The sequence below is a fragment of the Podarcis pityusensis genome, assembly GCF_964106645.2.
Source record: "Podarcis pityusensis genome assembly, chromosome: 3".
In the NCBI taxonomy this organism is placed as follows: Eukaryota; Metazoa; Chordata; class Lepidosauria; order Squamata; family Lacertidae; genus Podarcis; species Podarcis pityusensis.
In genome coordinates, this window is record NC_138026.1 from 68,978,328 (window position 1) to 69,002,465 (window position 24,138).

The 24,138-nt window shown below is 41.2% G+C and overlaps 1 protein-coding gene and 1 long non-coding RNA gene across 3 annotated transcripts in view; one reads left to right on the forward strand and one right to left on the reverse strand.

Annotated features, from left to right (window-relative positions):
- The window catches only part of LOC308473127, a 40,728-nt gene extending 38,518 nt beyond the window's left edge, over positions 1–2,210 (forward strand). The window contains exon 9 of the long non-coding RNA XR_013983923.1: positions 153–2,210. This is a non-coding gene — a long non-coding RNA (uncharacterized lncRNA). The remainder of the gene's footprint in view (positions 1–152) is intronic.
- Positions 2,211–5,630: 3,420 nt separating this feature from the next.
- TMEM242 (transmembrane protein 242) lies at positions 5,631–22,036 on the reverse strand. 2 transcript variants are annotated; one of them, XR_013983910.1, is made up of 5 exons: positions 21,505–22,036; positions 19,942–20,042; positions 15,743–15,880; positions 13,229–13,326; positions 5,631–5,969 (listed from the first exon to the last, which is right to left on the reverse strand). XR_013983910.1 is itself a non-coding variant. In XM_080998426.1 (4 exons), exons 1-4 carry the CDS (start codon positions 21,773–21,775, stop codon positions 5,871–5,873), a joined length of 486 nt encoding a protein of 161 aa, XP_080854552.1. In that variant the 5' UTR covers positions 21,776–21,929; the 3' UTR covers positions 5,631–5,870. The 2 variants fall into 2 exon arrangements, 1 of the variants encoding a protein (XP_080854552.1); XM_080998426.1 differs by lacking the exon at positions 13,229–13,326 and having other exon boundaries at positions 21,628–21,929.
- Between the last annotated feature and the right edge of the window lie 2,102 nt (positions 22,037–24,138).

Sequence of the window (24,138 nt, forward strand, 5' to 3'; positions counted from 1 at the left end):
ATACTGTAAACCTGCTCAAACACCTCATGTCATTCTAAACATGGGGAAGAATAACTGAAGCACATGCAAATCTTACTAAGTGCTTCAGAAAGGCCAATATTAACTATAGCAGTTCTTAATGATATTCTTAAAACCTTGCTGTCTCACTGCAGATATCTCATACATAACCTTATGAAAACAAGCCAGTCGGACTTAGTCATAGTTGATAATTAATGTGCAATGGTATCCAGCCAGAATTAATTTCGTGCTAGAATAAAACATATGGAATAATGCTTAAGCTTACATCAAAGTCAAATACTGAATACATCAGGATACATTATCTCTTCGCTTTCTGGAGTATATTATGTTCTATTAAGATCTGATGTGTGCTGAATTTATGCCCACGCTTCCCTGAGAATTTGTGGCGGCTCACAAATGTGTTCCCCAGCGCCTTTCTCTGTAGCATCTTTACAATTCTGCTTCTCGTTCTTCACATGAAGATTAAAACACTCATTATCTGTCTGAGAAATCAGACCAGGAGTAGATGTTAAATAATAGTTTTAAAATCCTTATAAGAAGACACCTAGAATATTACCTACTGGAGAAGCCTTCAAAGCAGTGAGTTTAAAAATCCAAACTATTATTCCATGCTGATTTGGACAACAAAGAATTTACTGGGATTTTAATTCAGCTGTATGTGTGCGCTTTTTGAAGCTGTTGCTTGAAGTGAATACAACCTTAACCATTATAAAATATTCAAAGCCCTCATACATATCAAATAGACGGAGGTACAGTTACTAGGGCAATCTCTTGCATATCAGTTAAGCAAATAACGGGGCTCAAAAGTTTCCTAATTCTGGAGTAGGTCACTTACAGCAACTAGCATGTTAATGGATCATTTCATCAAGTGGATTTGGTCTTACTGTGGCCAATTTAAGAATTAAGGTTCTACTTAGTATGCAGAGATTGTGCAGCCTATTTGTTGTGAGCAGTACCAAACTACAGCAAAGCATGCTGACCAAACTCTAACCGCTAGAAATCCTGTTCCAGCTGGAATTTTCTCATGACCATTTCTCAAATGACCTTGGGGGGAAATGGAGGTGGAGGGGTTGCACCCTTAAGAGTTAAAAACGGTGTATAAAGCTGCATAAAAACACTATGTTGGAACCATAGTGACAAAGAAAGAAGTGACCAGGGACACAAAGAGACATATTATATGCCAGCAGCCAGATTAGCAGTGAGGGAAATAGCATGGAATTTCTAGGGAATTGGATGGAATAGCTACCATTGCTGGTTTGAGAAGTTCCACCAGAACTTTGGCAACTTCCACCCCAACATCAAGTTGAGCCTAGACTAGTCCATGTAGAAGGTTTATGTTCTGGACACTACAATTACATAATGGACATAGAATCATAGAACATATAGACACTACCTTATATTGGAAACCTAATGACCCCTACATATATCTATATGCTTCCAGCTTCCACCCAGGACTCACCACAAAATCTATTGTCTACAGCTAAGCCCTGCTATACAACCACGTGTACTTTAGTTTTGCTTGTAGTTTTGGACTACAACTTTCAACAGCTCTAGAGAGCAAGGCCAGTGGTCAGGGCTGATGGGAGTTGTAGTTCACAACATCTAGAGTGCATAACATTGCTTACACTTGCATTAGACAAGTTTCTACTCACAATTTAAGCTTTTACAACAGACTTTCCTAAGTCTACAGAACCCACCCACACAATGAAGTGATAAAGCAGAGTTACGAGTTCAGATAGATACCCGTGAATAATTTAGTAATGACTCCCAGAAATGAAAGAGATACAACAGCACTTTTTGCCAAATACATCATCAAGGATTTACAACCAGGCAATAATACTTCTCTGTTTCAGACTGTGGGTGGTAGGCCTGTTATTGCTTACAGACACACCCCATCTAAAACAGCTACCATTCCTCAATAACAGAGACATGTGTACAAGGACCAGACTTTGCAACAAACCCAGATGCCAACCCTTCCATTGTGTCAGATTATTGGTCCATCTAGAACAGTCCATCTAGAACACTGATTGGCAGCCACTGTCCAGGATTTTTGATTTGAGTATAAATAAAGACAATAGTTCTCTTTCCAACCACAGAAGTTAACTCAGCAGTGCCAAGTTGATTTATCACTCGTAACTGTTATTGTAAAGAGTCACTGTAGTTACGGTATTTTACATAAATTCTAGGTCTCATTCAATTGTCAGTATTTGTACATTTTGCATGTTATTTCCCTCTGACCTTACTGTTTACAAACTCCTATGAAACATTGTGTATCTTATGAACTGGACTCTAGTCAATGAAAACGTGTGCCATAATAAGATTTGTTAGTATTTAAGGACCAACAAAACTTTTCATTGTTTTTGCTGCAACAAACTTAACATAGCTATTGCTCTGAAAATTCTTACAAAAATGATTCCTTTGAGAGTTCACAAGCAATCAAGAAGTAAATGTGATGCATTAACTGAATGCGTGGACAAGGTCACGCCAATTTTCTCTTTAATTGCAACAAGTTAAAACCAAATTGCTTCTAGGAACAATGTTAAGATACTCCTTTCAGTTGCTGTGATCTCCTGCCACAATGTGATTATTTGGGATGCTTTAAAATGGTTAAAATATGTTTGCATTTAACAAGATCCAAAAATAACTCTGTGAAAAGAAAAACACTTTTCTAACTAGTGCAATCAAATATTCTAGAGCGAATTACTGCTTTCTTAGAATTTTACAGCAAAGAGATTTCACTTAGGAAAGTTTTTAACGTTTGATGTTTTATTATGTTTTTATATGTGCTGGAAACTGCCCAGAGTAGCTAGGGGAACCCAGCCAAATGGGTGGGGTATACAACAACAACAATAACAGTAACAGTAACAACAACATGATGATGCAGCAGCAATAGTCCTGTTGACAAATCTTAACTTAATTCACTCTTCCCGAAACAATACATAAACCAAAATGCAGCCATTAGTCAAACTTTGCACTTCTCTGAATCTTGCAATGCAGTTCTCCAACAACAACAAAAATGGTTCAAAATGCATAGCAACAGGGGAAGGTATGCATATGAATGCATAGGTTAGAGGCATCTTGCTTCAGGCCTTCTTTCATTCCGGCCTAGAAAACCCTAGCACTCTGGAAGTAATGGCTCTCTTTTCATGTCGTAGAGCAGCTGCAGCGAATATGATGCCCTCCAGGTGTTTCTGGACTCTTAACTCCCATAGGCCCAGCCAGAATGGTGAATGGTGAGGGATGATGGGAGATGGAGTCCAGCAACTTCTGGAGGGCACAATGTTGGCTACCTCTGTACTAAAGAAAACACACAAAAAAGGACTAGGACAAGTTGTTGCATCTATAGTAGGAGTGTCCTTCCTTTTATGTTTCTTAAAATTTGTGGTCCACCTTCTACTGAATGTTTTTAAACTGCCTTAATCATTGGTCTCTTTAGCTAAGTAACGACTCCTCTAGCACCAGCTCTCTGGGTCTCAGGATGGGTGTGTTCTGTTTTGTTCTGAAAACCCGAATGTAGCCACTGAAGCTGCAATCAGAAGTGGAAGTCTAGGACAGGAGGAGTGGCCCTTCTTAACTCCATGCCATTTTTTCTACTGGTAAAAAGTGGGGGAAGGACACACCCAGCAGTTTTTGCCTCCAGTGAAGTAAAATAAACAAACATACTTGCATATTTTCATTTGTGGGAATGAAAACAACTTAGGGGGTGATTTTCACTGGAAAAACTGTGTGAGGGGGAAGAGTGAAGAAGTGTCTCTACAGCTTCCCTGTAGCCATTGCCCTTCAAGTTCAGTGGCCACAATGTATAAAGAAAAGAAATATAAAACTGTCTAAAGTCCTCCCCCCAGCAGATGTTTCTCTATCTTGCTGTCCAAGATCTATTACACTGCAGATGCCATGGCCTGAACCTAGGAACCATGTGCTCCTTCCCATTATATTTTTGGGGCTTTATGTTAGGTAGCTGTGGGAGCTTGAATTACTTATTTCTATGACCTTTCTTGATCTCTGGCTATATGTGGAACGCATCAGGGGGAATGTGAACAAATGGCCCACTTACATTTTAATGAATTGACCTCTATTTATTTTTTTAAAACCCACATGGTAATGATAATGGACCAAGAAAATGATTTGGGTTTTGCATGCATGGAAAATCAGTGTAAACATCATTCTTTTGGTGTGTATTTTCCTCTGTTTAATACACAGAAGCCCTTTTGTGCACTAAAGTTCATAGTTTCAGGAATTTAAAAGCCTCCAATATAAAGATGTTTTGTAATATTTTTATCTGGACATGACTATGACCAACAGTTGCCTTAAGTTTCAAGTGCTCAAAATGATATTTACCACTTATAATATGAAGTGTGTTCTTTGTTAAGTCTCTAAAAAAATGTATTCCTGGTTAACAGGATACTTACAACTTTTAGGCTCCTATCCTATACACTTACGAGTGTGTCAAACTCAGCTCAACTGAACTTACTTCAGAGTAGGTTCGAGATAAATATGATTCTCTGTACAAGATAATTACAGTAAGGCAGGCAACATTGAAGTTTATCATTCCTATTCTTTTATAACCAAGAACATTCAGAATGCAAAGTACAGATGATGCGCTACAAAAAAGGGAAGGTTTGCTTTTAAATGCACCCGTCCTAATTTAACAGCGAGGAGAACATTACAGAAGCAAAACAAAAACCTTACCCTTTCATCAAATTAATCATTAACTGCTAAAATAATGTGTTTGGCCAGATGGCAGTATCTCAATGGCATAAATTTGAAACAGTATTTTTAGAACCACAGTTTTCAAACTCCCATGGTGTTGAGTCATCCATCTTTATTGACTGAACTTCCTTCATATACCTACTTGGGACTCTTAAATAGATGCATCAAAGTGAAAACGGACCCAGGTTCCACTGGGGGACAAGCGCATACCTCTACTGTATTTCTCAGAAATGCTGAGTTAGATCCTTTCCTCTAATAAAACAAGGACGTAGGATATAGCCTTCCTGGGTATGAGAAGACAAATGGGCTTGGTATACCACTTCTGACAGAGGCCAGTTCTGTTTCTTCCACGGAATTGTGAAAACAGTCTTTTGCCCACCCCCCGTCCCATCCCCTGAATTGTGCTCCAAAGACCTTAAAGCAGAGATGAGTAACATGTGGCCCTCTAGATGTTGCTCCCACCAGCTCCAGCCAGCCTGGCTAACAGTAAAAGATGAAAGGAATTGTAGTACGGGACATCTGAAGGAACACAAGTCCTCCATCCCTGTCTTAGAGCACGTCAAAGATCTACAGGACCTTGTTCGTTCTTTTCCTTTGGCTCTTGGTCACCCACTGACTAAAAACAGAAATGAGCTGTGCCAGGCAGAAGCATAATATTACATCTTTGTTTTCAGTGGGGGAGTTTTAGCTAGCGCTAATCCAGCAGACGGGGACTAACAACTATTTTAGTGTATTTCACTGATTGTGATTGCCCTTTTTAACACTTTAGAACTTCACTGTATGAGACAGAAAAGCAAGCCTGTACTGTTATCCATCTGCTTGTCTGGTAGCAACAGCCTTTCGTCAGTAAACAGTGGCAACCTCTGTATTCAAAACACATTGAGATCACTGCTTCAGACAAATTCTTATCCATATTTTGATCTTTATTTACATTTATTATACCTGTAACCAACATCCAAGTTAACAACTGTGATCAAACAGCACATTTTACTCTTGCTGCACAAACGTATGGCTCACTGTGTTCTATACATTTGACTTTGAGTGACGACCTTCTTTCTCCCTATTCCTTGGAATGGACATTTCCTCCATACACTCTACTTCTCTTATGCTTTTTAAAAATTCAGAGTTCCTTCATGTGCTGCTCATTTGGATTTCAGAATGTCCTCCCATTCAACAGGCAGTGCTGCATTTTTGGGAATTGATGGAAATATTGATTGCATTTTGTTCCGAAATTCATCCATCTACAAGAGAAGAGTGGAGAAATACATTTAACATAACACAACCCACATCAAAGTTAGGGACACATTGCAACTTTGGCTTAATCAAATAATTGTTTTTTTCTTTGAACAAAATGGGAAGCTCTAAAACACATAATAATATTCTCAGAGATATTTCACAACAGTATTTTTAAAAACCTTTCTTCCTTAGAAGAAGAAAATCCTAAGCATGCATACTCTGCTCTTGAGATTCTCACACTGATAAATGTCAATGCAGATGGACTGCTACAGTAGTCCAATCTTGGGGCTACCAGAGCATGAAGTATAGCAGCCAAGTCATCTCTGTCCAAGAAGAGTGAGTGGTAGCTGGAAATAGGCACTCCTAGCCACCAATGCTACTTTAGCCTCAGTGGTACTGTTGGAATCAGGAGAACACCCAAGCTACGGACCTCTTCCTTTTGGGTGAGTGTAGCCCTATCCAGAACAAGCCATCACACTTGACTTAACATCTTGGCACATATGATTTCTGATGGCAACTTTCTGAAACTAATTTTACCTAGCAGAACTTTTATTTTCTTCACACTGCCTGAAAGCGGGGGATGCAGATTATCCTTGGTGATAATGCACAAATAGCAACCATTGCACTTCAGACTGTCAGTCTTTTCACCTAAAACAGATACCATCCACTCCTGTCATGGCAAATAATCCATAAAAGTCAGATGATCACAGTATTTTTCTAATCATAGCTAATGATCCTGCATCAGCAGGGAAAAATAACAAAAAGCACTCTGAAAGCACCTATCATTTCATGTTGCATTTTAAAATGTTTACCACAGTCAAGTTTTCACATGAAAAAACAAGACTGTGCTACTGCAAAGTACTTGGGCATCTGTTCAAACTAATCTGAATTGGGAGAGGGGAGAGAAAGAGGCTCGTCTATAGACTATAAAGGACCCCACCATCCCCAAAGAAAATCCTCACTATTTTGTGTACTCTTTCAGATCTCAGTAAGTTCATTACTCTTTAACTTGATTTTTATTTATTCAGTTAATTCAGTTTCCATTTATCTAGAGTTCGGAGAAGATAACGGGGTTGTTGTTGCTTTAAAACACAGCAACCCCAAGATAAAACAAAATATCCATTAAAACTAATTTTATTTCTTCCCCTTGAATTTTTATTAAAACTTGAAAGAACAAAGAAGAAACAGTACATAGAAACAAGCATTTTTAAACATAAAAACTGAAAGAAAATAAAGAAGAAAAAAGAAGCGGAGAAAACCTTACATCTGCTGAACCCAAATGTAAGACCCTAAAGAGGAAGCTTTACTACTGTTCTTGTGGGAAATGTCAGGCCCAGACATAGAGTAACCTTTAGGACAGGGGTTGGGAACTCCAGAGGCTGCTGAACCTCAACTCCCATCAGCCCCTGCCAGCATGGCCAATGGAGAAAGATGGACTACTACTGTATGGAAAACACAAAAACAGGCCTTGGGTAGCTTCTTGAAGTCCAACAATATTTGAAGGGCCACAGGTTCCCTCCCCCAGCTCTAGCTGAGCAGTGTTCCCCAACTGCAGGGCAGCCACTCACAATGTGTGTCTATGTCCCTTGGCTGTTTCAACTTGGCACATGGACTACTGTATTTTAATATTTTGTTGGAAGCCGCCCAGAGTGGCTGGGGAAACCCAGCCAGACGGGCGGGGTATAAATAATAAATTATTATTATTATTATTATTATTATTATTATTATTATTATTATTTATGATATGGATAGGAAGACACAAAGGATACAAGGAAGACAAAGACCAAAGACAATTTTGTAAGCGCATGATACATGTTCATCCAATACACTGGAATGGGCAATGCTGTCTCCTTGCCACCCATGGCTCAATCTGAGACAATCTGTTAACACGGAGAGTAGAAGATGCCTAGCTGATGCAATCTACTCTAAACTATTATGCAAACCTGCTAAATCATGCTAAATCATTGCATATGCATGGAATGTTTCTGGTGGTGGTACATAGGGATTGTTTGTTATATGCATTTGGGGAAACTGAAAAATAAAGTTAAGGGGGGGGGAGAAGATGCCTTCAGCAGATCTTAAAATGCAGAGGAAAAGGCAGTCTCCATGGTATTGGCTGGCCCAGGCTACCTGGGACTTTATAGATTAAAAAACAACCTAGCACTTTGAATTGTGTCTGAAAAGTAATAGGAAAGCAGTGTGAATGCTGGTGCACTGGCATGACATGCCTTCATTTAATGTTTGTGACACTAAAGAACTGCTTACATTTTACTTCTGTAGTTCAAAGAACCTCACCTCCTTTCAGAGTCCTGACTGGCAGTGAAAACAGATTATGTGCCTTTTGTTTTCTGTACTGCATAAAGATGAGAGAGGGAGCTCTCCGCTGAATTTGGGAGCCCTGGGTTTGATGAAAGCGTTATAGGGAGATACTGTTTTCTCCGCCCAAATGTCATATGTGATCACTGTCACACCAGCTATCAGAGTATGCTGAAATACTGAGTTAACCTTATGAAAACAGGCTTTCTTAATAGCCAGGGCATTGTTCCAAATATTCATCAAAACTCCAAAATAGACATAATGGGTCAGCCACGTGTATTTTATACAGTACACGTTTCTGCTTCCTTCACATCTGAAGCGTAGTTGGGTTCTTTTTTCTTTTAACATTAACAGCAGTGCCAGGGAAGTATCCCAATCCAACCTCACTACTCTCCACTGCTTTTAAGCAATTTTTTTTTTTTTTTTTTTTTTTTTTTTGCTGCTTGGGCCACTAACTGATATTGGAGGTGGGCTGGGGGAACAGCTGTTCTTAAAAACAGCAAACTTCAAGGATTATTAAAAGAGGATTTGACAAATTAATTGGGGGAAAAGGTCTATCAATGGCTGCTGGGGTTAGGATTTATTATTATTTATTTTAGAGGATTTGTACCTCACTCGTCAGCCAAAAAGGCTCCAGGAGCAGCTGATATACAATCAATTAAAACAACACAGTCCCTGCTGCCAAGCTTACAATCTAAAAGACAGAACATAAAATATGGGGGAGGAATGGGGAGGTTAAGAGGAGGAAACTCAGATACCAGTTCCTAAAGTTGAAGGGCAGTTCTTACGATAACCGGCTGCAATAGTATGGTGGCTATATGGAGCTTCCAAGTTCAGGGGAAGTATGCCCCTGTTCCATCTAGTTTGGTCCAAAACTCATTTATCCTAGGGAGCTGCCTTATATGGAGCCAGGCCGCTGGTCCATCTTAGTTCAGTGTTCTCTGCTGACTCTCCAAAGAGCAGGAACTCTCTCACAGCCCTACCAGAAGATGCTGGGGACTGAACCAAGAACCTTCTGCAGGCGAAACAGATGCTCTGCAGCTGAGACATGGCCCTTCCCCTATGAATCAAGTAGGTCTTTCCAAAGCGAATCAAGCTTTAAAAATGGTGCTCACGCGCTCTTTTTATTCTCCATGGGAGTTGCCATCTAACCTGGCTTTATAGCTACTTGGTGTATTCCTTTTTATATTTTTGAGTTTGTTTCTCTAATTGTTTAGTTTAATACAAAGTTGAGCAGGACATAAACATTTTGAATACATAAATACATTAAATTAATAGTCTACATTTTAATTATACATGATGAAAGCTCACAAAGCCAGCTTATTCTTAGCATTTTTAAAGGTTAACATATGTGCAGAGCAAAGAGACTTAGACATTTTGTCACGAAAATTATAAATTATAAGGTCATAGAATTCCTCCCCACAGTATTTTTCTTGGTTCACATCCACCAGCTGTATACATATTAACTACAATTCATTTTTTTTAGAGCACAAATATCCTTTATGACTCATCCTCGCTATGAAAAACAAAATCGTTTCTGCTTTCTGAAGTGATAGAAAATTGATTTATGGCGGACACCCTGAACAAAGGGCTTTTATTTCTCAGATGATATAGCTTGTTAATTGCCATGGATCACTTCAAATTCTGAACACTTCGCCCCTCTCTTTTTCTTTCCTTCCCTCTTTTTTTTCTCTTTTCTAAACAAAAACATTAGCTGGGAGTGGCAAATAGACAAAGTTATGTTGCCATGGCTGGAAAGTGTTGCAATTGCAGCTTTAATTAAATATAAAGATACACTGCTTATTACCTCTGGCTAAAAATAAATTGCCACAATTCAGCTATTACTGCTGGAAAACTATTACATATTTATGTCAAATCGCTTCTCTGCTGACATAATGTAGCTATTATCATTGTATGGGAACTGAAATTAAAGCTGGAAAAGAGGTTGTCATCATTAGATGCGTTCCTTTAGAATAACTGATTCGTGAGGATACTTGCAATTAGGCAAAAATTGTTCGTGGGGGGCAGGGAGGACAAGACTTCTGCTCCCATCTGCTGACTCAATACACAAGAACTCTTGTGAGACGGGAGCGCGCGCGCACCCCACCCCCCCGTCTCCTGAATGTTCTCTTTGTGGAACATAATGACTCTGTCTACATTATTATCAGATGGATATTTCTGGAGAGCAAAGGGCTATACCAGCCATAGCCCCTATTTTAAATAGGGCAAATTGGTAGTGTGTCACAAGGAAGAGAGTCCAGCCTTTCTAAACAGCAGATACAATCTTGATCCTAGCAATGCAGCATTTATTCAGAATGTTGAACTCATAAGTCTTTTTAACATTCAGATCAAGGGATGGGGAAGAAGGGCAGGAATACTTGTATTTTTCCTACCTTCTAAGCCAGCAAAAACACCAGTGCTGGCATGGAGAGGCTAAAAGAGAATGAACTAAGAGAAATGATCCGAGAGACTTGGTACACTGCCACCCCATACATTATGCTGTGATGAATGCAACCTTGCAAGCAGGCGTCCATGCAGTGAATGCCACAGCCAATCCTTAACACAGTTCCTTAACACATGTACTTGGCTGCTACACGTGGCTGGAAATGTATGTTTGCTGTACACACATGCCATGGTTTTAACAAGTTTAGATGCACACAGAGCAACCTGGAGAAATTTCAGTTGAACTGTGCAGCTCCCTCTCCGATTTACTTCTAACATCCTTTAGAAACAGCAGAAGGAGACATTCAAATCGGCTAAAGAAAGCATTGAAAGGAAAACAATAAACCAATCATTGAAAATATAATAAAATACAATGTAATACACAAGGACTTAAAAAACCCAAACCAATAGAGCCAGATCATTATCATAATCTAAAGCAGGGTGGGGAACCTTCTGAAAGGGAAGATGAGTAATATCTCCCCCCCCCCGCCTTATCCTGGCAAAACTGCCCATACGAAGGTCAATGGAACTGAAAGGCACTGAGTAGACCAGCAGAATTAACTCTCCCGGTATATTTCCTCATGTGCATCATCAGCTGCAGTGACAAAGGCTGCTTCAGTCCCAAAACTGGGGTGGAAGCCATAATGAAAGAAATCAGTATGTTCTGATTTTGAGCAAGTTATACAAATTCCTGGGTGAAATTGGTTATTATAACATTGACAGGATAACAGAAGAACAGTGGGATCCAGATATGGTCTCTTCTAACAACAGATAAACTATTGCCATTTTAAAGCAGGTAAGCCTGGTAGCCTTAATCAACCAGGATGGGCCTAGGACTAGGTGAAGCAAGCAGGGGTGGGGGAGCTGTTTGGAGGGGGCTACTTGATACAGGACTGGACTGGATGAATCCCAAGCCGGAATTAAGATTGCCGGAAGAAATATCAACAACCTCAGATATGCAGATGACACAACCTTGATGGCAGAAAGTGAGGAGGAATTAAAGAACCTTTTAATGAGAGTGAAAGAAGACAGCGCAAAATATGGTCTGAAGCTCAACATCAAAAAAACGAAGATCATGGCCACTTGTCCCATCACCTCCTGGCAAATAGAAGGGGAAGAAATGGAGGCAGTGAGAGATTTCACTTTCTTGGGCTCCATGATCACTGCAGATGGTGACAGCAGTCACGAAATTAAAAGACGCCTGCTCCTTGAGAGAAAAGCAATGACAAACCTAGACAGCATCTTATAAAGCAGAGACATCACCTTGCCGACAAAGGTCTGTTTAGTTAAAGCCATGGTTTTCCCAGTAGCGATGTATGGAAGTGAGAGCTGTACCATAAAGAAGGCTGATCACCGAAGAATTGATGCTTTTGAATTATGGTGCTGGAGGAGACTCTTGAGAGTCCCATGGACTGCAAGAAGATCAAACCTATCCATTCTTAAGGAAATCAGGCCTGAATGTTCACTGGAAGGACAGATCGTGAAGCTGAGGCTCCAATACTTTGGCCACCTCATGAGAAGAGAAGACTCCCTGGAAAAGACCCTGATGTTGGGAAAGATTGAGGGCACAAGTAGAAGGAGACGACAGAGGACGAGATGGTTGGACGGTGTTCTCGAAGCTACCAGCATGAGTTTGACCAAACTGCGGGAGGCAATGGAAGACAGGAGTGCCTGGCGTGCTCTGGTCCATGAGGTCATGAAGAGTCAGACACGACTAAACAACAACTTGATACAGGAAATACCATTCCCCACTGCTTTGCTACTCTAAAATTCCCTCCTCCCAAAGCAGGTTTTCTTTTAAAAAATTACACATAATATAAATTAATTTGTAGTCAGTTCCTTAATCTGTTTAGAAGATGGGTGTTTGAAGTGCAAGCGCATTCCCATTAACTTAATACTTTTAAAAGGGAAGTCAGCAAGGAAAAATAATCTATCAAGGGTTAACACTACAAACAGAAAAAGAACAGCTAAGATTGTGGTGAGAAATGGCCTTTTAAGAACTTTTAAAGCTTGGCCCATTTCCTCTCCTGCCACCAGATGTAGCTGTGCAGCAACAAAGGACTTTCCAGGAAGTCTTCTCCAATTGCATCTTTAGAGGGCACTCTCCTGGGATGCGTTCCTAAATCATTATTTTTAATCCTCATTAATCTCTGTTTTACTGTGTCACCTTCTAAAGATTTCCCTTGCTAAAATCAGGATTGCATGTATTAAAGGGTACTTAATGGCAACACAATATTGCTTGGTGTTATTACTATGACCCTGCAGACCCAAAGTTGTGCAAGACAACTATAGCCCCTGTTTTAGTTAATGTGCTAGAATTAATTTATCCTCCTTTGCCTCTTCAGTTCAGGCACTGCAAGCTGCTATTGCTACAGCAGTGCATAGATAACTTGGGAGTTATACCCAGACAACGTGACTTACAAATGTTCAATGTGTTGTTTCACATAACCCTTCCCTCAAGAGACTTCGTAAGTTCCCAATAAGACTTCTTGCAAGATGTACTTACAGATGAATATGTCATCAGATTCATCTGGAGATAAGTGTATTCAGTCTCTCTGCTGATGATATTTTTATGGATCATTTTTCAGCCGAGTATTTCATTTACTGTACAGAATTATATGACACTTAAAACAAAAATGCCAAAGTAGTTATCAAAAATACCTAAACTAATAGTTCCTAAGCTTCTCAAAAGCAGAGCGGCTTCTGGGATTTCTTGTGTCTGTTACCACACTTACTGTCCCAACAGATGGCCAAAACTGAAAGCTGACTACTGAAGTCTGGCTTCTTTGGGATCCATGAACCATGGTTCACAAAATACAGGAAACTATGGATTGACTGCGGCTTCTTGGTTTGCTTCCTCACTTGTGTCAAGGGAAGAATGAAGTACTGGTATGCAAAGCATACACATATCCTTATTAACTCATGGTTTGATCATGAGAACATGGCTGCAGTAACACTAAGGATGTAACATTATCAATCAGTGCTTAGGCCAGAGCAGCTAGTGCACCTGCCTGTTCGACAAAATGTATGCATTTATTTATTTACTTAAATCCTACTTTATAGCTTTGAAAGCAGCTTATGAAAGATTATCAATCTTGAATCCACATTTGACTTGTGTGCAGAAATATGACATGCATATGGAACAAGGATTATTGCAGCATTTCCTGCTCATGTCCTTTCCTAGCAGCACACTAGGCATGGGAATGGGGCTGAGCAGCTGGAACGGCTATTTGGTTCCGAGTACAAATCTCACCTCTTTCCTCTTCTCCATTGATCCCATAGAGTTCACTATACAAAACACAAATGCTGGTGTCTTTGACACAGCCAATTTCTGTTAAATAAATCAGAATGTAAGTGTCTGACTCTAGCAAATCTCTTCAAGCATATCTTTTTCTCTTACTTTTCATATCTGGTTTTTTAAAAATCGTAGTAATGTCTTTTTTCACCATGGTAATTGAAGTAATAAAAAAGTATTAAATTTTCAGTAAGAACTCAAAGTAACTTCTGATGGTAAGACCACCTGCTAATTATCTGTTAATAGCTTTTGGTGAATCTTCTGTTTGTAACAAGATAGGGCAACAAGACACAGTGGCTGTGTTCAGACTATCATACCTTGGTTTAATAAGCAGAGTTGTGAATGAGATTTGCACCCACAACACACAGCAATTTCACTTCTTTATGTGAGCCACTTGATGAGTTATATTTAACTGAAGACTTCCGCAATTGCTGTCTCATGCAAAGGGAGGAGCTGAGAGAATTATTCATATTTTCTTTATGTGGCCAGTGACTATCTGGATCGCTGAAGAATTCAGTATGAAAAGGAGTAGGAGAGGCCTGATTCCTTGAAAAACTCCCTAACCTCCTCCTTGCTTCTACCAGGACATCCATCAAGTTTTATTCGTAAAATGAAAATGAAAACTCTACTTCCAGTTCATGAACCTCAATTGTAGGACAAGCCTGTCTAACCTATCTATCGCGGGCTGCCCCTGGCCAATCCTTGCCGATCGCGTAATCTACATAGATCGATGCAAACCAAGAAAGCAACTCTGGTCTCTCCCCCTAAAAAAAGCTGGTCAATCCAATGGGCAGATCACTGCCAGTTTATTTATACAGCCATACCTCGGGTTAAATGTGCTTCAGGTTGAGCGTTTTCAAGTTATGCTCCGCAGCAACCTGGAAGTAACGGAGCATGTTACTTCTGGGTTTCGCCCCTCGTGCATGTGCAGACACTCAAAATGATATCACGCGCATGCGCGGAAGTGGCAAAACGCGACCCGCATACCCGCAGACACGTCTTACGTTCTATTCAGGATGCGAACAGGTCTCCGAAACAGATCCCATTCGCATCCAGAGGTACCACTGTAGTGAGAGTAGATCGCAGTCTCTTGGGAGTTGGACACCGTTGCTGTAGGATATTCAGGGTTGATTAATAAGAACACCTGTATGTCTTCCAATTATTTTTCTTTTTTGTCATCATTGATGGAAAACTGTGATGCTGACAGGCCAGCATCAGTATCAGGCCAGCTCCTGATTTAGTACCCAATAGCTTATATATTATGCCCAGGGGAGGTGAGGAGGAGAGATATTAAGAAAGACAAAATCACCACTCATGGGGGAGAGCCCAAGCATTTTGTGTCAATTGTATTTTCAGGTCCTATCCGGCGTTATGAAACATAAAATACAGTAATATTTATAAAACAAAGTCTCAAGAGTATGCAGCTCTTATGTTGCATGTTCACCCCTTGCTCTCTTTGTCTCTTTTATTTTCCCTTTTCTCCATTTATTAGCTTTGCCTTTCTGTTCCCTCCATTTTGTTCTGTCTGATCTTTAACAAAAAGTAGATTGTAAGATTCTAGGAACAAGAGACTGGCTTTTTCTTTTCTTTTCTTTTCTTTTCTTAAAAAGTATGTTATTATAAAGCACCAGGCTCACACATGATGCAATATAAACAAGCATAAGAAAGTGTATGAGCTTTCGGGAATTTCAAAAGCATAATGATTCATAAAGTAATGCTACTTACACTGTGAACTCCCAAAGCCTTCCAGATGGCAAAACTGATCAGTCCAACTCCACACCAGGCATAAAGTGAACCCCATCCTAAGGCACGTAAGGCAATGGACGAACCACTCTCTGGTAAAGCAGCTGTGGCAACTACACCCTAGAAGAAGGGTTTTTGTTTTAATGAACAGAAATATATCATAGTGAGCCAGCAAAGAAGCATTTGCAGTAAGGTAGGGCAAGTCGCCTTCTGAGAATGTTTTCATATCACATATGACTTGTGTATATCACTCCTAGTTTTCCAAACATTCAAGTGATTAACAAAAGAATGGTTACTGGACAGAAGCTTAAAACACTAATTTGGTCTTGCTTTATCCAGGGATACTTATGTTCAAAAATGTCTGAATGTTTGCATACAGATTAAGGCAGGTAATAATAATAATAATAACAATAATAATTTTATTTATACCCCGCCCTCCCCAGCCAGAACTGGGCTCAGGGCAGCTAACACCAATAAAATTACAATAAAACATAATAGGCGGGGGGGGGGGGGAGAAAAAAATAGTTAATTTAAATACGGGTTAAAATACAATTTAAAATGTAGCCTCATTTTAGTAGTAGCCCATAAATCAGAACCATAAGGGGAGGGAAGCATAAGGGTCAGACTGAGTCCAAACCAAAGGCCAGGCGGAACAGCTCTGTCTTGCAGGCCTTGCGGAAAGATGTCAAGTCCCACAGGGCCCTGGTCTCTTGTGACAAAGCGTTCCACCAAATCGGGGCCAATACTGAAAAGGCCCTGGCCCTAGTTGAGACCAATCTAACCACCTTGCGGCTCAGGACCTCCAAAGTGTTGTTATATGTGGACCTTAAGGCATACCAGGAGAGGTGGTCCCGTAGGTAGGCAGGTTTAAACCGTCAGTTTCCTTTTAAGGAGCTCTGGCAAATTGCAGTTCCATTAATAAGAGCGGTTGCTGAACAGCTTGGTAGGTTTCTGGAGGAAACATCGGCTTTAGATGCATTTCAGTCCGGGTTCCGTCCTGGTTTCGGGACCGAGATGGCTCTGGTTGCCCTAACAGATGATCTCCGTAGACAACTGGATCGAGGCGGGTCAGGACTGCTGATTCTTTTAGATTTGTCAGCAGCCTTTGACATGGTCGATCATGATCTTCTGGACCACCGCCTCACCGACGTGGGGATACTGGGTATAGCCCGTAAATGGCTGTGCTCTTTTATCTCTGGTTGGGGACAGAGGGTGGCGCTAGGGAGGGAGATGTCGTCACGCCACTTCTTGGTGTGTGGAGTGCCGCAGGGCGCAATCCTCTCCCTGATGCTTTTTAACATCTTTATGCGCCCCCTTGCCCAGACTGTCTGGAGCTTTGGGCTGGGCTGTCACCAATATGCTGATGACACTCAGCTCTATCTGCTGATGGATGGCCACACCGACTCGGCCCTGGACACACTGACCAGATGCTTGGAAGCTGTGGCTGGATGGTTTCGTGAGAGCCGACTGAAACTAAATCCTTTGAAGACAGAGGTCCTATGGCTGGGTCGGGATGGCATGCGGATGAGGGACCAACTCCCTCCTCTTGCAGGGGCCCAATTAGTGCCATTGCCTTCCGTTAAGAGTTTGGGTGTAATCCTTGACGCCTCCCTTTCCATGGAGGAGCAGGTTACAGCAACAGCCAAGGCGACATTTTTCCACCTTCGCCGCATCAAGCAGTTGGTCCCGTACCTTTCCCACCCTGACCTGGCCACAGTGATCCATGCGACGGTCACCTCCAGGCTTGACTACTGTAATTCGCTCTACGCGGGGCTGCCCTTGAAGCTGTCCCACAAACTCCAGCGGGTGCAGAATGCTGCAGTGAGGCTCCTCACGGGGTCTCTGCCATGGGAGCATATTTACCCAGTGCTTTTCCAGCTGCACTGGCTCCCGGTGGAGTACAGGGTCAGACTTAAAGTGCTGGTTTTAACCATTAAAGCCCTTCACGGCTTAGGACCCTCATACCTACGGGACCACCTCTCCCAGTATGTCCCACAAAGGACCTTAAGGTCCATAAATAGCAACACCCTAGTGGTTCCATGCCCTAAGGAAGTTAGATTAGCTTCAACCAGAGCCAGGGCCTTTTCAACACTGGCTCCAGCCTGGTGGAACACTCTGTCTCATGAGACCAGGGCCCTGCAGGATCTGATTTCTTTCCGCAGGGCCTGTAAGACAGAGTTGTTCCGCCTGGCCTTTGGCTTGGAGCCAATTTGATTCCCTCCCCCTCTTTCTTTTTCCTTTCTCCTCCTGTGATGAGGCTGCATTTTAATGTTTTAATGTTTCAATATTTTAATGTATTTTAATCTTGTTTTTAGTTGTATTCATTCAACTTGTTTTTATTATTGCTTGTTAGCCGCCCTGAGCTGGGGAGGGCGGGGTATAAATTAAAAATTATTATTATTATTATTATTATTATTAAGAGTGAAAGGGATTTCTAAAAGATAATTCAGATGATTTTCACAAGGCTACAATACCCAAAATTTTTTGACTAGTAGTCACAACAGAGCACTTGAACCAGTACAAAACTACTCTACATTTGTATTTGTAACAAGACATATGGGCCAGAATTCACAAATGTATAATCCATGAACAGTTTTGTACTTTCAATTTCTATTTTCAGTAGCTAATCTGCACTGGAACTTTGTGCGACTTTTTAAACAGTCCCAACTTCAGAAAGATAGTCCAGAGTTTCACCCAAGGAGTGTGACTGAGGTAATACAAACCACCTCACTGGATTGCTGTATTATGTATTATGTATTATGCCCACATTACTGTATTATGCCCACATTACATTAAACTCCTGCAGGATCTTATTATTTATGAAACATCTCATGAGTCTTTGTATCAGTTGTTAAAAGATATCCACAGCTGGTTTTTGTGTGAAATTTGCTATGTAAAAGAATCCAAACAGAATGTATAAAATAAAGATTCTTTCTACTTTGTATTATGAAAGGATTCAACAGTTTTGAAATGAAAATACATTCAGGGTATTTTTGTAAATGTTGAGCAGAAAAGCCTTGAAAGAGCACTAATGGAAGACTATGAATCTGGGTTCAAGAGCATTTGCACATGAGGTAAATCCCTCAAGGGTATAAAATATTCGGCTACACTGTGTTGTTTACAGACAATTTTTGTCATATGATGTGTGCAAAAGCTATTTATACCTTCAAGACAAGTGATGAACTAATTGCTAGAAACTTCACTAAAGAAGAAAAGATCTCATTGATAAAAAGGGGAAATGCTACTATTTTAAGAGAAGGGATGTTGGTCACATGTTTATTAACTGCTGTTTTTACATTATAGAGTTTCTTTTATTAATTTAGGGCGCTTCTCTGTATTTGAATAACAACAAAATCCTAACAGAATATGTGCTGTGGAAAACAGAACTCCAAGCATCTTGGAAACATTTCACATTTTCAGGGCTTTGTTTTGGACAGAGGTGACAGACCATGGGAAGGAGTAAGTTGGAGGAGAAACAGCTAACTTTATTAACTATATTGATGCTGTTAATCTAAACTACCAATTCTGCAATAACTTTAAGAGAAGTGCTGTTTAGAAATCTGCTTAACTACTGCCTAGGGCATAATGATCCTGTAGTTATAGGGTAATGTTTAACATTAGTCATACTCAGAATGGACCAACTGAAATCAATGGACTTGTAAACATGCATCATATTGGGCTATAAATGCTCAGAACATTGTACAAGCAAGTTACTCAGCAAAGCAGGTTTTAAGGAGATGAAAAATAAATTTCCACAGTATTTGATTGGTTGAGTCATAGTAAGTTGAGACTGATGGCATGGCAGAGTTAGGATTTCTATGCTGGCAAGCCAGAGAACCAGTTTTAACATTGATTATAAAGGGGGAGACATGAACAGAGATAGCACTTAAATGCCTTTGCTGACTGGAAAACAGCAGTTATTGCAAAGTGCAATAGACAGAGAGCTTCTGGAGTCAGTACTGTGCAGCCTCTGCTGCTGTTGTTTTAAATTAAAAACTAAAATTTAAATTAAAAAAACCACATTGGATTTAACCTACCACAGGCCTAACTGTATTCTGCAGTTCTTCTTTAAACAATGACTCTATTTTCCAAATGATTGGTCCTTAAAAGGAACCTGGCAATAACATCATTACAAGGCTACATTTTTATCACAATTGCAAAGAAATTTAAAATAATCAAACCTTATTGAACCAGTTTGGGTTTTTCTTTTTAGCCATGGCAAGTGTTGTACCAAAACCTGCTAGAATTCCTGCAGTAGCAACTGTAGTAAGAAAGATTCCACCTGCCAACAAAATGAAAACAAGAGTAAAACAACCAGACCTAGGTCACCTTTGCCTAGGTAAAGGCAAATAAATGAAATACTTAAAAAACCATTTGAACTTAAGGACTATCAGTGCTTCCCAAAGGAAGGGAACAGCCATCAAGCTGCCTGGTAAACTACCAAAATAAGAGGGGTATTGCTGCCCAAGATCACAGTGGGATCTTAAATTTCTGAATAATTCTGGGAGTAGTATTAAGTGACTGTCCAAAGTCTGCCCATGGTACAAATTATAAGGACAGAGATATACAGTTGGGAAGAGCCTGGTCCGCTACATCTCACAGTTGTCAAGACAACCTGGCACATTCAAGTGCCTCTGGTGCAGATGCTCCACACCACCAGCTCCCTTCTCTGAGAGGACATAATGCAGCATTTTACAGCATTAACTACTTCAAGCTGTCACTTGAACATGTGTTGGTATTTGAAGAGGATATGCCACATACAGCAGATGAGTCTCCAGCTCTGGCCTTCTTAAGTCTAAGAGATCCACTCTTCCAAATCCTATAGGGTCCATCACAATTGCTCTAATTTACAGAACCAGATGTTTTGAGTACATCCAATTCCCCACAGTGGACCCAGGTAGTTTATGCTGATATCTCACTAGTTCATACAGTGGGTAGGACCATTCCAGGTCCAGCACAGTTAGCAGGGCAGACATCCCGCTTTGAACACTGAGTTGTGAGGGAATACATAACAAAAGCTTGCACACTATTTTTGGTTGGTCCTAACAAAGCTATTGTTCAACTGTGCAGTTTGCAGGCTTTTCTAGGGACACATCGCGTGCCACCTGTCTATGCAAGAAGCTGCCGTGTGTGCATGTCCATAGACCAAAATTCCTTCACGGAAATCACTTCCAGAAAGAAGAAAATGGGCAACTTTGGTGTAGATTAACATATTCAGCCCTTGCACATAAACACACTGTGTAGTATGTATACTTGGGGTACAGGCACTAGACAATCCCATGTGTACACTTAGCACACATATGCACAATTTTGATAAATTATACACAGACTCCTCGCTGTTACTTAACAAGGAAGTGTAATCGGTATAGTAATTATTTTAATTCAAGTATTTATATACCACTTTTCATCCTAAAAGTCGACAGTTCGCATCTCTTAAATTTTAGTCGCTCACTGTTACAACTGTGGCAACTTAAACGCTCTGGCCCCCCAAGTTTCATCCAGGAACGTGAACTTTTATACCTCCAAAATACCCCATGCAATTCATGTTTGGGCAGCAAAAGCCTGCCTACTACTATTCTCCTCACTGAACCAGACCCTCTCGGATTTTAATCTGGATGCGGTTCAGCCTGGGTTTTAATGTATAGGCTTACTTCCAGGAATATGGGGAAGTGAGCATGCACAAAGTGCCTTTACCTCACCGCTAACTGAGCAACCACAACGGGTACCATGAAGCACAGACATACACCCGGGCTTCAAGCGCCGGAGAGAGAGCGCGCGCGTCCTGTGCTCCGGACCCCGCTCCCTCCCTCCGTCCCTCCCGCCTGTTCTGAAACCGAGCGCGCAGGGCGGGCGGCGGGACCGTGGACCTTTTATTAAGAAGAGGCGGCGCTGCGACTCCTCCGTCTGTGCCGCGGCGGGCTGAGGGCTGCCCCGCGGCTGAGGCGGCCCCGCCAGGCCCACGGTGCTCCCCTGGGCCGCATCCCGGCCGGCCTCCTCGAGGCCAGCCTGCCCCATCCTTCCACTCGAGCCCGGCTGAGGGACCCTCTCCCGCTTCGCCGCCACCCGGATGGAGATGCCGCTGGAGGCGGACTCGCTCCGTGTGCTGCCGGGATCAGTGGCGGAAGCCAAAGCAAGGCCGGCCCACCAGCCGGGCGGGTGTCTTCCTCGCCGGGCGTCTTTTCGGGGGCCGGGGCTTACTAGCTCGCTCAGCCCCGGAACCGTTTCCCAGTTTCCAGCTGCAGGTTTGCTCAGGAATAAACGCCGTTGGATTCAGCGAGCTTTGCCTCCGAGCAAGCGCGCTGCGGGAGTTACTCCCGAGTAAGCGCGCATTGGCTCTGCCTCGGGGCTGAATACTGTACTGTATTCTCCTGCGCCTCCCTCTTGCACTATTGTTAATCGATAATAGTTCCCTTTTTTGCTGTGATAAAAGTTGAGGCGGGTTGTTTTGGGTTTCGTGATGCTTTCCTTCAGAAGCGCCACAGCCAAATCTTCCTAACGAGGAGGAGCTGGAAACTGTGATAGTGCAAGGAAAGGAATAGGCATATAGAAAGGAGAATTCCTGGAGGTCAAGATCCAGGTTTGGGGCAAGTATTCTTTGGTACTCGTTCCAAGGTATTATGTGAAAATCAGATGTTGCCTCCTGGGGTGGACATTGCTGCCGGCCACCGCTGTTAACAGCCAGGTAGGCCCACCAAAGACTATTAAATGGCACTTGAGGACCCTTCAGACTTCGAGATGGCCCCTGACTCTTCTGAACTGATTTTTTTTATTGTAACAGTGTGATTTTCACAAGAGCTGTTTAGCAAGATTTGTCAAATTTAAAACTCCTTTGTAGCTGTGTGGTTTTAATATTTGAAAGTACCGTATATTTCTTTATTAGAAGATTTATATTGCATCTTTTAGAACAAGGAAGCATAAATAAATTATATATAAAAGCAACAGTTTTAAAACGTAAGTCATAAAAAAAAGAACAAAAGACCCATGGCAGGTAATAATAAAATGCTGATCAAAATAAACATGAGAGTATTTTTAAAATGACTAAAGTTGGGCCATGCATACTTTCTGGGGATTCATATTTTATAAGCATAGTGCCGCTATCTTTGGTACCTGCTAGCCAAACCTCTCCTATTGATGGGCCAGAGAGCAGAGCCTCCAAGGCCAATCACAAAACTTGGGCAAGCTAATAAAGGAGCAGGATGAATTTTGGGTAACAGGGTTCCAAACAACTTAGGGCTTTAAAGACCAAGATCAGAACCCAGCCAATGTAAATGGTACAGAATAGGTATCATACATTCCGATCATTTAGCTCCTACAAGCATTCTTGCTGAACAACTTTTAAAGGCAGCCCCACTTAGAGCGCATTATAGTAATCTAGTTAGTATATAAACAGAGTATGTGCCTTTAACTAGGGCAGAACAAATCAGCCTGCCTCTTTACAGGAAAAGCCTAAGCAAACATTTCCCCTAAGAGTTACATTCCCTTGGAGAAAAGTGGCTGGGGCTTTGCATACCAACAGTGGTTGGGTCTAACAAGCAACAGTAGATGGGGCCAAAACATACACATACATACATGCATATATGCATATGCATACACATACAGTACATACCTGATTTTCTGTCTCTAACTTTCATACATACACACACTCACCCAGAATACACACCACATTCTCTCTCATACATACTCTTTAGATATGATAGTAATAATTAAGCAGTATACGAATTGTTTAGATAAATAAAATAGCTTCTGTGCTGTACCCTGACAAACTGTCCCTTTCCCCTAATTCTACTCCCTTCATGACTACAGCAAGCTAGCCACCAAAAAAAGTTTTTCCCCCTCTGTTGACAATTATAGCAGGCTGCAGAGCTCACTACCCCTGCTTGTCCAGCCTGATCTGCTTCAATACTGACTGGAATCAGACTGAAGCCTCTTCTTTTGCCAGTACAGAAGCTGAGTTCTTCTTCAATGGCAAGCTTGCTGTTATAGTCAGAGTGCTGAGACCAGATTCAGAGGCCAGGCCAGTGAGATATAACCTCAAGGTTTACTCACCATGCTCCTCGATAGCGACAAACCAACCTCTCGAGCTTCACATCTGCGTACCAAGTCTGGATAGGAAGTAAAGACAGACATATGTTATCCGTGGCTTTACTTCATTGTAGAAGGCTTTCCCCTGGAAATTTTCCTGAATCAACAACTTTCAGAAGAGTTGTAAGAGTTCTTTCCCTGTGTTGGGCTTTTCACAGTTGGGGTTAAGCTTCCAAACTGTGATCAAAAGGAGCCCCACATAAAGCATATTATTCAGTCTAGACTCAAAAGGAAGAATTTAGTACTTAAGTTTTATATACCTAATTTTAATTGGACATTTTATGTATACATCTCTA